Source organism: Rattus norvegicus, chromosome 3, assembly GCF_021556685.1.
Source record: "Rattus norvegicus strain SHRSP/BbbUtx chromosome 3, alternate assembly SHRSP_T2T, whole genome shotgun sequence".
Classification (NCBI taxonomy): domain Eukaryota; kingdom Metazoa; phylum Chordata; class Mammalia; order Rodentia; family Muridae; genus Rattus; species Rattus norvegicus.
In genome coordinates, this window is record NC_141536.1 from 27,087,160 (window position 1) to 27,101,541 (window position 14,382).

Sequence of the window (14,382 nt, forward strand, 5' to 3'; positions counted from 1 at the left end):
ATTCCCTCAGTAGGACATTAACTGGGAGAATGAGAGGACTTGTTTGATACTACCACTAAGTAATTTTCATACTCACATAAGCCTCAAGGACTACTGCAAGACAAACCACCACGTACAGAATGAAGTATACTCAGATTTTAGTTAAAGTGATTAGAAAGGGGAGTGGAGTAAGATAAATAAGTAGAATGGTTTAGTATTTGATTGACTTTGAAGGAAAGATATTAAGGTAGGCAAAGTAGCCAGGAGGGGAAAGTTGAGATCTAGTTAGGATCTACAGGATTTAGAGATTGTTACATTGATGGAATGTTATAATTAAAGAAAAGAAATGGGGGCTAAGAATGAGAACAAGAAGAAAAGCCATGGGGGTAAGGGGGAGTATATAAAATGGGTCAGCATAGAAGAATAGAGTAGACCAGGCTAGACTAGAAAAAAGTAACTTAGAGTAAACTGGATGGAACAAAATAAACAACACCCCCAAAGCAGCTGAACAACAGACAAATGAAAGCAAGACCAGCATGAAACATGTGTGTATAAGTGGATGGTAAACGAGGGAGGAAGCATGAGAAAAGGAAGGACTTACAGGGTGATTGAGAGCACAGATGCACTGAGGTGAACGGCAAAGATCTTAAAGCCTTCTGTTTCTAGTTGGTGCTATGTGGTGCTGTATTGCAGAGGATAGGACAGGGGTCTTTAGCTCTACAACCTGGATGTCCTTGGGACCCTCTAAATCTGTTGGGGACTGGGACCTGCTACTATCCTGTTATAATATTCACAAATAGAATTTAAGCAAACCCCTTCTATCTCCCACAAATGAACTCTGAAGGGTTGCCTAAAGGGTGGAGGGAGTTATGGGTCAAATGTTGTGAGCTGGGGCATCAGACGGGCATGTTACCATTCAATATATTGCATTAGGCTTGAGACATTTGTCCTTAATGTTCCTTCCTAATCATTAAGCAAATTGAAACCTTGTATGTTCTTCCCAAGGGCTGTTTTGTTGGCTTTGACCTAGCGCATGCGGTTGGAAATGTTGAACTCCACTTACATGACTGGGATGTTGACTTTGCCTGCTGGTGCTCCTACAAGGTAGCAAATAACGCCTGACATCCTTTTATTTCACATTGCTTTTAATCTAAAGAAAATGCTTGGTCCCCAACTTACATTCTATTTCTGTCAAGGCCATGTTTTCTTCTTTAGAAACTAGTGAGGTCATATGATAAAGTAACATGAAAAATAACTTACTTCTATTATTCCTACAGCTGTAGAAAATTTATTCATTAAATGTCTAGGCTACTATGAAAATAAATTAAATATAGAGAAAGACTCCATACTTAGAGCTTAACTCATGTTGATTGATGCCTTTAAACAGTTTTTGTGGATATAAAAACTAAATTACAATATTTTACATAGATAAATTAGTAATTATTTGGCATAGAGCATTTGAACAAATGCCTTGAAATCTGTTAAAACTTTGTTTAGCTGCTACATACTAGTGATACTGGGTATTCCATGGATACTTCTGGAATGTCCCGGAGGAAGGACATAATGCATGTAAACACAGTAACATGAAGAGCAGCCAAAATAGAACTGTGTGTTGGAAAAAGGTCAATTTCTAAAGTAAGAAGTGTGCAAGTGCTCAAAATGCTTAGTAGTCCAAATGGTTCTACTCTACAAGGACTGCAGCTTATGCATCGGGTCTTTTGTTTGTTTTGTGCATTCCGTGCATATTCTGTCCGTTAAATGTAGTTCCATATATAACTTTATGCATCCCATATCTGTGTTTTGAGCATTTTATGTCTCCCTCAATGTGCATGTGTTAGCATTTTAATGAATCACTGGTCACTTTTAGATGCCAGCCTTTTGCATCTTGTCTGCCCCTACCCTGGTGCTAGAGTTAGTTGTCCTACAAGCGAGAACTGGGCCAGCTAAATTTTCAATATGTGCCGCACTCTCCAGAACCTCACTCTGCCCTAATCTCCTACCTCAATAATCTAAATAAAATTCGGTGAAAATAACATAGCCACACATTTTTTCAACTTAGTAATATTTTTCATTTGTTTTCCTTAACAGTAAGATACAATATTCTGTTTTTCTACAGAAGCTCAAATAATCACTAATTTTGAACTGGTCAAAAGTCATGGGTTTATTTAAAACAAATAAGAATAGTGTTTATACCTTTCTCATGTTTACTGGCAAACCCATAAAATTTCACTTCCTTTCCAGTATTTAAATTCAGGAGCTGGAGGTCTGGCTGGTGCCTTCATCCATGAGAAACACGCTCACACGATCAAGCCAGCGTGAGTAGTGTCTCCAAGTTTTTTTTCTGTTATGAATGAATTGATGTATATTCCTAAGATGTTAAACATTCCTAAAATTGCTCATGAACAGGATCTAGACTAAATTGTAATTATTTTACCACTCCATTAACAATGCTGTGCTTTCTCAGAAATAATTGCTTTCCAAAGACTTCAATTGGCTGAACAAGTAATTTATCAAAAAAAAAAAGAATGAAAGAAAGAAAAAAAGAAAAAAAGAAAGAAAAGAAAAGAAACCTTAAGTGCAAAATGAGTTCCTGCAACCATGGAGAGCCAATGGAATAATGCAAAAGCCCTCTGGAAATTTATATTTTTAAATGTGCTGCTTAGGCTTGCCAATTGCTGTGAGTACAATCTGTCTCCTGACCCAAACCACAATGTTGGGGCTATCGCTTGAAAGTCACAGGTTGTGTTTTTAAGTTCCCCAATTCCAACGTGCCAGATGAACCATTGGAAGCGGGATCTTGACCAAGTTCATATTGCTTTGCCCTCTGAGTTGTCCAGCTAATCTTTAGAGTAAGGGCAGCAGAGTGAGAGCTCCTCCTCCAAGAAGGAGGAGGGAAGAAACAAGAGGAAGAGTTGGAGGAGACAGGGGAGAGACCATTGTCTGACATAACTGAACGAGCCACTTCAGGGAATACACGAATGGACTCAATATCAAAACCCAAACTGAAGAGAGAAAAAAATGAAAAGTGAAAGAACCAGAAGGCAGAGAAATATCAAGGTCATTTAGGGCTATTGGAGATGATGAGGGGGTCTCAGATATATTGACCCTTTGCTGCAAGAAACCTAAGAAAGGTGGCAGGAGGGGTGGCAATGCTGCTACCCTTGGTCACGCTGGCTTTGGACCTTCATGAAGAACTAGCAATAAGCTACCCAAGAAATCCACCAAGACAGTCCCGCCTGTCCTGACCATTGGTTCTGAGGTGCAAGAAGAGAGAAGGACTATGAGTTAGAATGAGAAAAGGCAAATGAGTCTAGATGTTAATAATACCTGGGGAGAAGCTAGACTGAACCACACACATCATCTAGGCTAAGGAGACCTATTTATGTGATTCATATCCTAAAGTAATTGGGATTGATTTTGAAACACATAAGCTAGTCACCCTTAGCTTCAGCACCGTGTTTTTTCTTGCCTATGAAAGAAACTTGAGAATCCTAAACTATTAAACCTGTGCAAAGGGTTGAGTGCATCAATTGGCTGAACAATAACACACAGTCAGCCCTTTCTCACGTATGTATATGTGTTTGTGTAAAAACACACACACACACACATATATATGTATATATATATGTATATAATAGGTTTGTAACAATAATTAATGAAGAGAGAAGAAGCCATGGATTTGAAAGAGAGCAGGGAGGGAGGGATATATAGGAAGGTTTGGATGGAGGAAAGACAATGGGAAAATGATGTATTATATTATAATCTCAAAATATAAAATAAAATCTAAAAATCTCCACAAGTAAGAAAGGAAAAAAGGAAAGTTGGTATGGAGGGAGGAAAAAGAAAGGAAAGAAGGAAGCAAAGCAAAGAAGAGGGAGGGAGAGAGGGAGGCAGGGAGGGAGGGAGGGAGGGAGGGAGGGAGGGAGGGAGGGAGGGAGGGAGTTAGGCAGTCAGAGAGGGAAGTTGGGAGGGAAAAAGAAAGGAAGGAAAAAATCTGTGGGAATGATAAAGCTTTGTAGAAGTGGGAGCTAGAGAAGCAGTTACAAGATGTCAGTGGACAACTCAACTTCGTGGAAAATCTTCCCTCTTTGTTGGCGCCTGTCATTTCACACCAATCCATAGGAGATCTGGCTATGTAGGGAAGAGAAATGCAGGGACATTCACTGAAAGAGGAGCATGAACAAAATAAGATGAACTCTTAAATTCCTCAGGCCTACTAGACCTCTTGGATGTGGAATCTCTTCAGAATGATGGCGGGGGGGCGGGGGGGGGGAGTCAGGCAAGGGTGTGGGTGTGAGAGGGCGAAGGCCTGGCACGAGGCTACCTGAAGCCATAGCTGCCATGTTTACTCCTAATAGGCCTACTTTGAGGTTGTTTTAAGTTATTTAAGCTAGGTAAGACTGGGAGTGGGTGTCCTACCCTCAGCCCTCCATGGGGATGAGAAGAGGGAGCAATTCTTTTTCTAGTTGCCTGTTTTCCTACCCTTTCCCCTCCCTCCTTCCAGTCCATTTGAAACCTGGGGATTGTTCACATCTTCATTTGGATACCAAAACTGTCTTTCCTTTGTCTTTGATGCTAGCTTGGGAATGAAGAAAATATTATTAAAAAATTATACATTAAAAAATTTCTTATTCCTCATCAATATAAATGAAAGACAAGCAGACTGTGCCTAATGAAGGCCTAAGTGTATTGTTACTCAAATTTTATCTGCCTCTAAAGCTGTCAGTGTCACAAGCTAGCTTGTAAGGAATATATTCTATCCTGCAAGACTTAATTATACGTGAAACCTGAAGAAACTGAATAGCGAGCCATGGACTGACTATGCAAAAGTAATACTGGCTGCTTCATGAAACTCCTCACATTTTAGAATAAGTGTAAATACAAATGCAGTACACAAACACATCGATGCATTTTTATTTGATGATGGGATCTCACTGTCTGCCTCTTGTTTGTATCTGCCATGGAGATTAAATAATATCATTCTGCATCTTATTTGTGTTTGTTCTGAAGTGTGTTCCATGAGGTCATAGAGAAGGCCATGACATGATGCAGTACTGTTGGCTAGTTTTCTGTGTTCCTTAGCCACTGGGCTCAATGATTTAACCTTTAAAGAAATTACATCTGAATTAGTAGACCTTGGATCACCTCCCGTTGCTGCAATTCTCTGCATATTAATCCTAGAAATTTAAGATCATTTTCTGCATGTTACTTAATCATGTCTGAAGTCTCTTCAAGATTTCAAGCTTCTAAAATTAAAAGGTGCTTTTTCTTTGGACAATTACTTAGCCAGGCATGTATTTTCCTGGAATATATTGCTGTCGGTACATGAAAGAGTCCTCTATATCCCAAATCTTCAGAGAAGAATACATAGTGCATGTTAAAAGAATACTGCGAATATTTTAAGTCATATTTTTGGAGTGTGTGAGTGTGTGTGTGTGTATATGTGTGCGTGTGTGTGTGTGCTTGCATGCATGTTAAAATGTGTATATTATATGTGTGGTGGTACTTTATGCATATGTATACCTAACTGTGAAGACCAGATGTTGATTTTGGGTCTGTTCCTCTGTTGCTTTCCACCTTGTATTTTGAGACTGGGTTTCTCAGTGAACCTGGAGATCTGATCTGGCAAGGCTTGATGGATAGCAAGTTCCCACAGTACTCTTGTCTCTGCCACTCATGTCTAGGATTGCAGCTGTGTACTATCCCGGCCAGCTTTTTACATAGGTGCTAGGGATCTGAACGCAGGCCCTCAGGCTTCCAGGACAGGACGATGGCTCAGAGGATAAAGCACTTGCCCAAGCATGAAGACCAACATTTGTATTATGAGAATCCATAAGAGTCCAGATGTGGTTGCACACACATTGCAGCATCGCCCTGCCTGTGGTATAGGTGCAAAGAAGAGCATCTCCAGAAGTTCAGAGGGCAGCCATTAAGTCTGGCATAGTCAGAGTGAACAAGAAAGCAGAACATGAAGACAGATATCCAAGGTTGTCCTCTAAACTCTCTACATGTGCACAGTGGCATATGCCAAACACAGGATTGAAACATGCAGGCACATACAACACACAAATACAGTAGACACATATGTATATACAACACAACGAAACACGTGTTGCTATCATTTCATCTAGTTTAGCCATTCTCTCTATAATATAGAAAATATAAGAATTCGTTTTTTTAACTTGTGTGTTACAAGTAACTATGTCAGCTATGCCTCATTCTTTGTTATTTAAATTGGGTTAAAAGATCTGATGTGTGATATCAAGTTGAAGGGCAAACCGGTTACAGATGGTCAGAGGAGAAAGTAATTTATAGATGCTTCAGGCCATGCTAGGAGATAAGCTCTGGCCTACCAGCAGAGGTCTGTTGCCCTTGACTGCTCTTGCGGTACGTGAGGAACAGGAAGGAACGAGTATTCTCACCTGTGCTTCGTTCTGTGGAATCCCTAAATCACGGCGTCTTGCTGGTGTGCAATGCCAGCAATATTTCGGCATGTTCAATGTACTCACCATAAAGGTAATAATGTCAGCCTCTACTAGAGACACACGTTTTATGAGGGAAAAATAATTTTATCTATCTATCCCAAGGCACTAAATGCTGCCACTTAATTTTGTTATATGTCACCAATTCATATGAAGTTACATAAATATATTCAAAACTTTAGGAAGTGTAACACTGGGTGACACTTCTAAAACTGTCATTAAGACATTCTCTCATCCTTACTGGATGGGAGTGGAGCTGATTCTCAGTGAACGTGTAGCATTTTCCCCAAATTGCAAGTATTTTTCTCAAGCACAATTGTTAACCCCAAAGTATATGGTTTCTGACCTTTTAGCACATCAAGTCATTCTTGACTGTCAACAGTTTCAGTGGACATTTGAAGGATTGACTGAATTTCTGTTCCCGAAATTCTTTCTCTAATGTGACCTTATTTCTACTCTACTCCTCTCTTCCTTCCTCCTCTTCCCTTTCTTCTTTTCCTTCCTTTGTTCCTTCCTTTTTTTAGACTTTCAAGGCAGATTGTGTAGGCGAGACTTGTTTGGAAATCAGAATATTCTACCTCAGCTTCCGAGCGCCTCACTCATGACAGGTGTGTCAATCATACTGAGAAGGAAGTTCCATTTTTGATGCTTATTTTGTATTTGTATAAGCTGTGGCTCAATGTCTTTGAAAGATAATATTTTGATATACTGCTTTTTAGCTAGTCAGCCTGGCATGTGGATTGGCTTGAATCAGGCTTAACCAGCCAGGCTGTAGTACAGAAGCCTGGCTTTTGCGTTTCTGTTTGTTGTTCATTTCTTCATGTTCTTAAAGTTTCTCTCAATGTGATGTCAGAATGACTAACTCCAAGGCTTCCTGTTTCCAGACTTAATTCTCTCCTCCAAGCCTAGGATCATGTGTTAATTCGTGTTAGGGACTTAGAGCTCTGTAAGAGAGGGATGTTGCAGACTTGCACAGAGCCTGGTGATCTAATCTTGTTTGTGATGGGGGGCTTAGTGCTTTGCCGAAGTTTCACGTTGTGCTTTGCACTGTTTTCCTTCTTTATACATCTGCAAATCAAAGAGCATCCCTGGGAAAATGTTAGAGGAAGATTGAAAATGTCAAAATACGACACTCAATTAGATGGGTTCCATAAACAGACGTGATGCTCGGTAAAGCTATATTGAAATTGAAGGTTGTTTTCTTTGGAATAACAATTATCACGCAGATATCACATATAAATTGAATTTCAAAGTATCTATGCTAATACTATTACCAATTAATAATTGTATTTCCGTTGTTAGCTCTGAGGCTTCAGTTGTTTTATTGTGTTTAATAAAACTTCTAATTGCTATGCCTTCACCATCATCATAGAACTGAAGATAAAGTTGGCTTTTGTTGTTTTTGTTAAAATATTTATTATCATATGAACAACCTTGATTCAAATGCAAGAGTCTAAAGGCTGTCATGACACAATTGCTAAAAACAGCTTTTGCTGCTTGAAAAGGCTGACATCTAGTGGTTAAAGATGTTATTTCAGATAAAGAAATTGTCTTCTTTTAACAAATATATATGTTTTGTATATATATAACATATATATAATTTATATATATTATATATAACATATATATAATTTGTTAAATATATATATTTGTTAAAAGTATATATAGGTATACATAAATATTCCTCTTTTAACCACAGTGCTATGTATATTGCAGCAGCAGTCTGATAACGAATGCTTTCAAAGAGATAAAGAACAGGATATGGGTAGGAGTAAAGGTATGGTGATTTCAGGTGTATGGTGAGTTTGAGGTAAATTTTAGATGTTCATTATGGATGTGGGAAGAACAGTTATGCAGAAATGAGTGGTCCATCTGGTGTGGAATGAATCCCAGGGAGTGAAGTACATTCTAGAAGGTTAGTATTTGCTATCTAATGTTGGAGTGTTTTTGCTGCAATGGCTCTATTAACCTGACTCATCCTGTCTATACCAAGAATTTTACTCATTTGCTGCTGTAGTTACAAGGCACTTGTTGCACGTTTCTATAGCGAATTACATAAGCTATTTCTAAGCTCTTTTTTGTGGGTGAGGAGACTGTTAGAGGGCTGAGGCAATCTACTCTGTAAAGATCAGAACTCAAGCAATCTCACCTTCCTATTCATCAAAAGGCTTTCTCCCTTCAATGTCACATTTTAACCTAGCCCACACTTAAGAATTATGATATATTATGGCTAGCTAGGGATAAATTACATTTTGAGAATCCCTCAACAGATACTTATGATGGACTCCTGCTCAATATACAAAGTTAACGTCCCTAAAATATGGGACTCTATTTTAATTTAAATTCTTTGAGAATTTCGATTGTAGTCATTGTATTTTTCATCACTGCCACCCCTTCCTTTACCCCCTACAACTCTTCCCATGACTCCCTATTTCTTTTCAAGCTCATAACCTCTTCTTCCATTGCTATTATTACATATGTACATGTATGTTTTTATAAACATAACTCGCTGGGTCCATTTAGGGTTGCTTATATGGGTGTGTTTAGGGCTCACCACTCAGGATTGGATAAGCTATCAGGGAGGTTATCCCAAAAGAAGACTGATTCTCCCTCTCTCAGCAGCCATTAATTATCTATAGTTCCGTATCACATGAGACCTTGTGAGATCTCCCTCCACCATCCACATGGGTATGTCAAAGGGGTTGTCATTATGTACATCATGCTCCAATGGTGGTGCATGAAATTGGGGTTAGGCTCCCCACTCTCATTATTCTTTTCGTTTTGATCAGCTGTGATTTCCCATAGTGATGTACATCTACAAAGAGAAGCATCATTCGTGAGAGGTGAAGGTTCACTCTTTTCTGAAGGTATAAGGAGGATAAGTATCTAGAATTCCATTGGGAATTTTATTGGTTTAGGGCAGTGGCAGTTGCACAGTATCCTCTAAGATTCATGACCTGAGTAGCTGCCAGTAGTTGGCTAGGTTGAGCATCCATTATGATTTCCCTGCCATTGAGTAGACCTTAAATCTATTTAAATGGATGCTGGTTACTCCTCAAATAGAAGTATCAGTATGACGCCACTTAGGGTATCTTGCTATTCTAGTCATTGTTGTAGTTCATTGGCTTTACGGGTGGCTAGGACTTTTGGTTACCTCCCTGTCTCAGTAGTGAATATTACAATTTTAGCTACTATGACAGCTAGTCCTCATGTAGGGGGTTTCTAGGTCCATTGCAGCTTTAGCCCTTTAAGTAGTGTGTCTGTAGTAATGCTCAAAAAGGGGAAACATTGTCACTCCAAGTAGTATAACTTCATTTAATGTATGTGTACAAATATTACATATGTCTTCCTAGGTAAACATAAAATAATATGAAAGTAGCACTTTAAATTGTAAAGGCTTAGCAATCACAATATGTGACAAACAACACTCAAATGCCCTTGACTTTGTATTAGCTTTACAAATGTCAACCACTATATTCCATGTGGTCCAGCATCATGTTTGTCCCTTTGATTTAAGAACTTCAATATGTGACATCTTTTTTCTTCAGGACTTTTTAGGCTGCAGAATTCAATATTCAGCCCCAACCTGCTTTAATAAAAATGGATATTCTGCTTTGAGAATTGTAGTGGATCGGATGCACAGAAAAATGATTTCTGTTCACAATGTTAAACACAAACAGGGCATTCAATGTTATTGCTCTTGCAACAGGATCAGCAGATCTTCAAATGCCCCCATTGTGTTTGATGTCCTGAAATTTTTACTTCCATTGGTGATGGTTTGTGGATATTTTAGGTGGTCAAGAATGATGCCTACTGATAATTTTGATAAAACTTCCCTAATTTTAGTGAACACAAACACACTTTTTTGTAACCACTTAGAGTCATTTGACTGAAATATTAAAATAGAATTGACATTAAAAAACCCTATCAAGGGCTTTTGTCCTAGCTATTGTTGCAAGTAGTGTTCAAGTTAAAAAGATTCTGGCTAATTCTAGTGAGTGGTTGAAACAAATTTCAGATCTCAAATGCAGGTTATTGTTGTTTTGACCCTTATTATGCATAAAAATTAATTCTCAGGGAAGTCTAATACAGAATAAATATGTGCATCAAAATGTCCCACCAAAAGACATTAAAGATTATAAGCTTATACCATGCTTCATGCACGTAAACAATTGATATCTGTGGATATAAGCTTATGCAAATTCATTCTGTGGATTTGATATTTTCCATATCCACATACGTCTAGAGGCATGTCCCAAATGCTACCTAAAATATAAACTTTGTTTCAATTTCTTAGTGACCTCATCTGCCCCTCCTGCATAACGCCTCCAAGTGTAAATACTCTTAGGAAAGGCATTCTATGGTCTGAAGAGGAAGGTGCTTGTGTAGGAGTAACTCAACTATGGTAATAGTTTTGTTTTTTTTGTTTTTGTGTTTTGTTTTATTTGTTTGGTTTTTGTTTTTTTCTAATTCTTTTTTTTCATCTTTATTAAATTGGGATTTCTTATTTACATTTCGATTGTTATTCCCTTTCCCAGTTTCTGGGCTAACATCCCCCTAACCCCTCTCCCTCCCCTTCTATATGGGTGTTCCCCGCCCCATCCTCCCCCCATTACCACCCTCCCCCCAACAATCACGTTCACTGGGGGTTCAGTCTTGGCAGGACCAAGGGCTTCCTCTTCCACTGGTGCTCTTTCTAAGCTATTCATTGCTATCTATGCAGTTGGAGCCCAGAGTCAGTCCATGTATAGTCTTTGGGTAGTGGCTTAGTCCCTGGAAGCTCTGGTTGGTTGGCATTGTTGTTCATATGGGGTCTCGAGCCCCTTCAAGCTCTTCCAGTCCTTTCTCTGATTCCTTCAATGGGGGGGGGGGTCCCGTTCTCAGTTCAGTGGATTGCTGATGGCATTCGCCTATGTATTTGCTGTATTCTGGCTGTGTCTCTCGGGAGAGATCTACATCCGGTTCCTGTCTGCCTGCACTTCTTTGCTTCATCCATCTTATCTAGTTTCGTGGCTGTATATGTATGGGCCACATGTGGGGCAGGCTCTGAATGGGTGTTCCTTCTGCCTCTGTTCTAAACTTTGCCTCCCTATCCTCTCCCACGGGTATTCTTGTTCCCCTTTTAAAGAAGGAGAAAAGCATTCGCATTTTGATCATCCTTCTTGAGTTTTATGTGTTCTGTGCATCTAGAGTAATTCGAACATTTGGGCTAATATCCACTTATCAATGAGTGCATACCATGTATGTTTTTCTGTGACTCAGGAAGATATTTTCCAGTTCCATCCATTTGCCTATGAATTTCATAAAGTCAGTGTTTTGATAGTTGAGTAATATTTCAGATAGTTTTAATCACTCATTTGTGTAAGCAAAAAATTTCATTGCTAGTCATTATTGTCATCAAATTTCAAATTGTGAGAGTTCCACATTATCTGAGCATTATCCAGCATCCAACGCATACATAGTAACAAAGATTTTTCTACCAGAAAAAATGTTTTGAGTCAACTATCCATTTATGAAATTAGTCCCTACTTGAAAATACTTCATCAACTAAATTGACATCCAATTCTATCAATCACCTTGTGAAGTCCCCTATTATAAATAAGAGTTGATATAGAAGAAGCATAATGAAATTCATTATAAAGTAAGATAGAGAATTCACAGTGTAAGTGAAGTTGGAAGACTGTTGATTCATAATAATGGGCAAGGATATCCCATAGTTTGAATTGTTAGCATAGGTAACTGAAGAAACTTAGGAAGAATTTTAAATCAAATAGCTGAAATATTAGAGATTTTAGAGAAAAATAAACTGTTAGAAATATCTCCAAGATTTTGTGGGAAAAGTTATACCTCATATAAATGGAATTATATTTTGCCACCATAACATTGCCTCAAAATACAAATTGAAAATAAACAATGGATTTGTTTCTTCTTTTTGAAAACTATAGAATATGACTGGAAAAATAGCTCTTCAGGGAAAGGGCACTGGCTACTGTTTCAGAGGATCGGGATTCGGATCCTAGCACACACACAGTGCTTCATTTGTCTGTAATGCAGTATCTCACCGTATTCTGGCCTGATATCACCAGGAATGCATGTGGCACACAGACAACATGCATAAAAACTACCTATATACATAAAAATAAATAGCAGAACAATCATATTAAATGTTTTTTTAATTTCAAATTTATCCAATTATAAATCTAAATCTTTTATTATTCCAACCTCATATCATTTTTGACTTATTTATTTTTGCTTTATGTGTAACAAGCATTTGTCTTTGCAGCATAGAGTACCTGCCTAGGCCAAAAGGCAGTGTCCCATCACCAGAACTGGAGCTATAGATGACTGTAAGCAGCAGCATGGGTGCTGGGAACTGAACATCAGTCCTCTGCAAGAGTGGCCAGTGCTCTTAACTGCTTAGCCATGTTTCTAGTCTTTTGACTTATATTTTAAGTCAATGCTTTAATAACTATTTTCTCTATTATAAATAAAATTTATTTCAGAGGACATTTCTCTGTTTTAAAATAATGATGAATTCTAGTGATTCCTTACATAAATGTGGGTTGTCAGAGTATGACTATGTATATATTTATATTTCCAGATCAATAATTAAATATGGCAAGTCTCACTGTATATCTGATCTTACTGAATATCCATCTAAGGTCTCCGTGTTTTTTCATGTGAGTTGAATAATGGTGAGTGGGTCAAAATGATACAAAAATACAACTTATAAATATTTTTGTGCAAAAAGCCTTTCCCCCCTCTTATTAAAAATAGATTTTTCCCATATAATATATTCTGAATTCAGTTTCTCCTCACTCTACTCCCAATTCCTTCTCAATTCCCACTCCAATCTGGTTCTAAACCCTTTTTATGTCTAATAAGAAAACTAACAGTTTTCTAAGGAATAAAATTAATCAAGTTATAATAAAATAAAATATAATAAGAGAAAACAAAAACCAACACATTAGAATAGAATAAAACAAACACACAGAAGGAAAGGAACCAAGTTCCATCCATTTACCTGTAAGCTTCATAATTTCAGTTATTTTCCCAGTTAAATAATATTCCACTGTGCACATGTACCACATTTTCTTTATTTATACTTCTATTGAGGGGCATCTGGGTTACTTCCAATTTTTGGCTTTTATAAATAAAGTAGCAATGAACATAGATAGGTAAACAAGTGTCTTTGTGGTGGCATATAGCATCCTTTGGGTAATATGTCCAAGAGTGGTGTAGCTGGATTTTGAGGTAGATAGACTCTCATCTTCCTGAAAAAATGGCACGCTGATTTCAAAAGTCACTGTGCATTCCTACTAGCAATGGATGAGTGTTTTCTTTTCTTTTTTTTTTTTTATTTATTTGTCACTTGGAGTCCCCAGTGATCCAGGTTAGGTCACTCTGTTGATCTTCCTGTGGAGTCTCTGTCCTTTTAGGGTCCCTCCATCTTCCCTAAGACTCCCCGAGTTCTGTCTAATGTTTAGCTGTGGGCCTCAGCATCTCTTTTCATTGGTTGCTGGGTGGAGCCTCTCAGAGGACAGTTATGCTAGGCTCCTATCTGCCAGCATAACAGGGTATCACTAATAGTGTCAGGGATTGGTTCTTGCCAACGGAACAAGTCATTGGTTGGCCATTCCCTCTGCTTTTCTCTCTGCTCTAACTTGGTCCCTGCATATCTTATAGGCAGGACATTTTTGTTGGTTGGTCGCAATTCCTATCCTTCTACTGGGAGGCAGGCCTGCTTTGCTGCAGGAAATGATCCTGTCAGCATTCATATCCTACTCTGCTAAGAGTCTCTGCTAGAGTGGCCCCCCGTAAACACCCTGGGGACTACCCCCATCCAAGGTCTCTGGCACTTCCTAGAGATTGGCCTCTTACCCCACCGCCATCAATTTCTGTTCTTTCTCTCTCCTGCTCT

The 14,382-nt window shown here is 38.4% G+C and overlaps 1 protein-coding gene across 1 annotated transcript in view; it reads left to right on the forward strand.

The window, feature by feature from the left end:
• Kynu (kynureninase) overlaps nucleotides 1–14,382 on the forward strand; it is a 150,764-nt gene that overhangs the window by 89,810 nt on the left and 46,572 nt on the right. Inside the window, 2 exon segments of the mRNA NM_053902.3 lie at nucleotides 985–1,083; nucleotides 2,221–2,294. Coding sequence (NP_446354.2) covers nucleotides 985–1,083; nucleotides 2,221–2,294 — 173 coding nt within the window.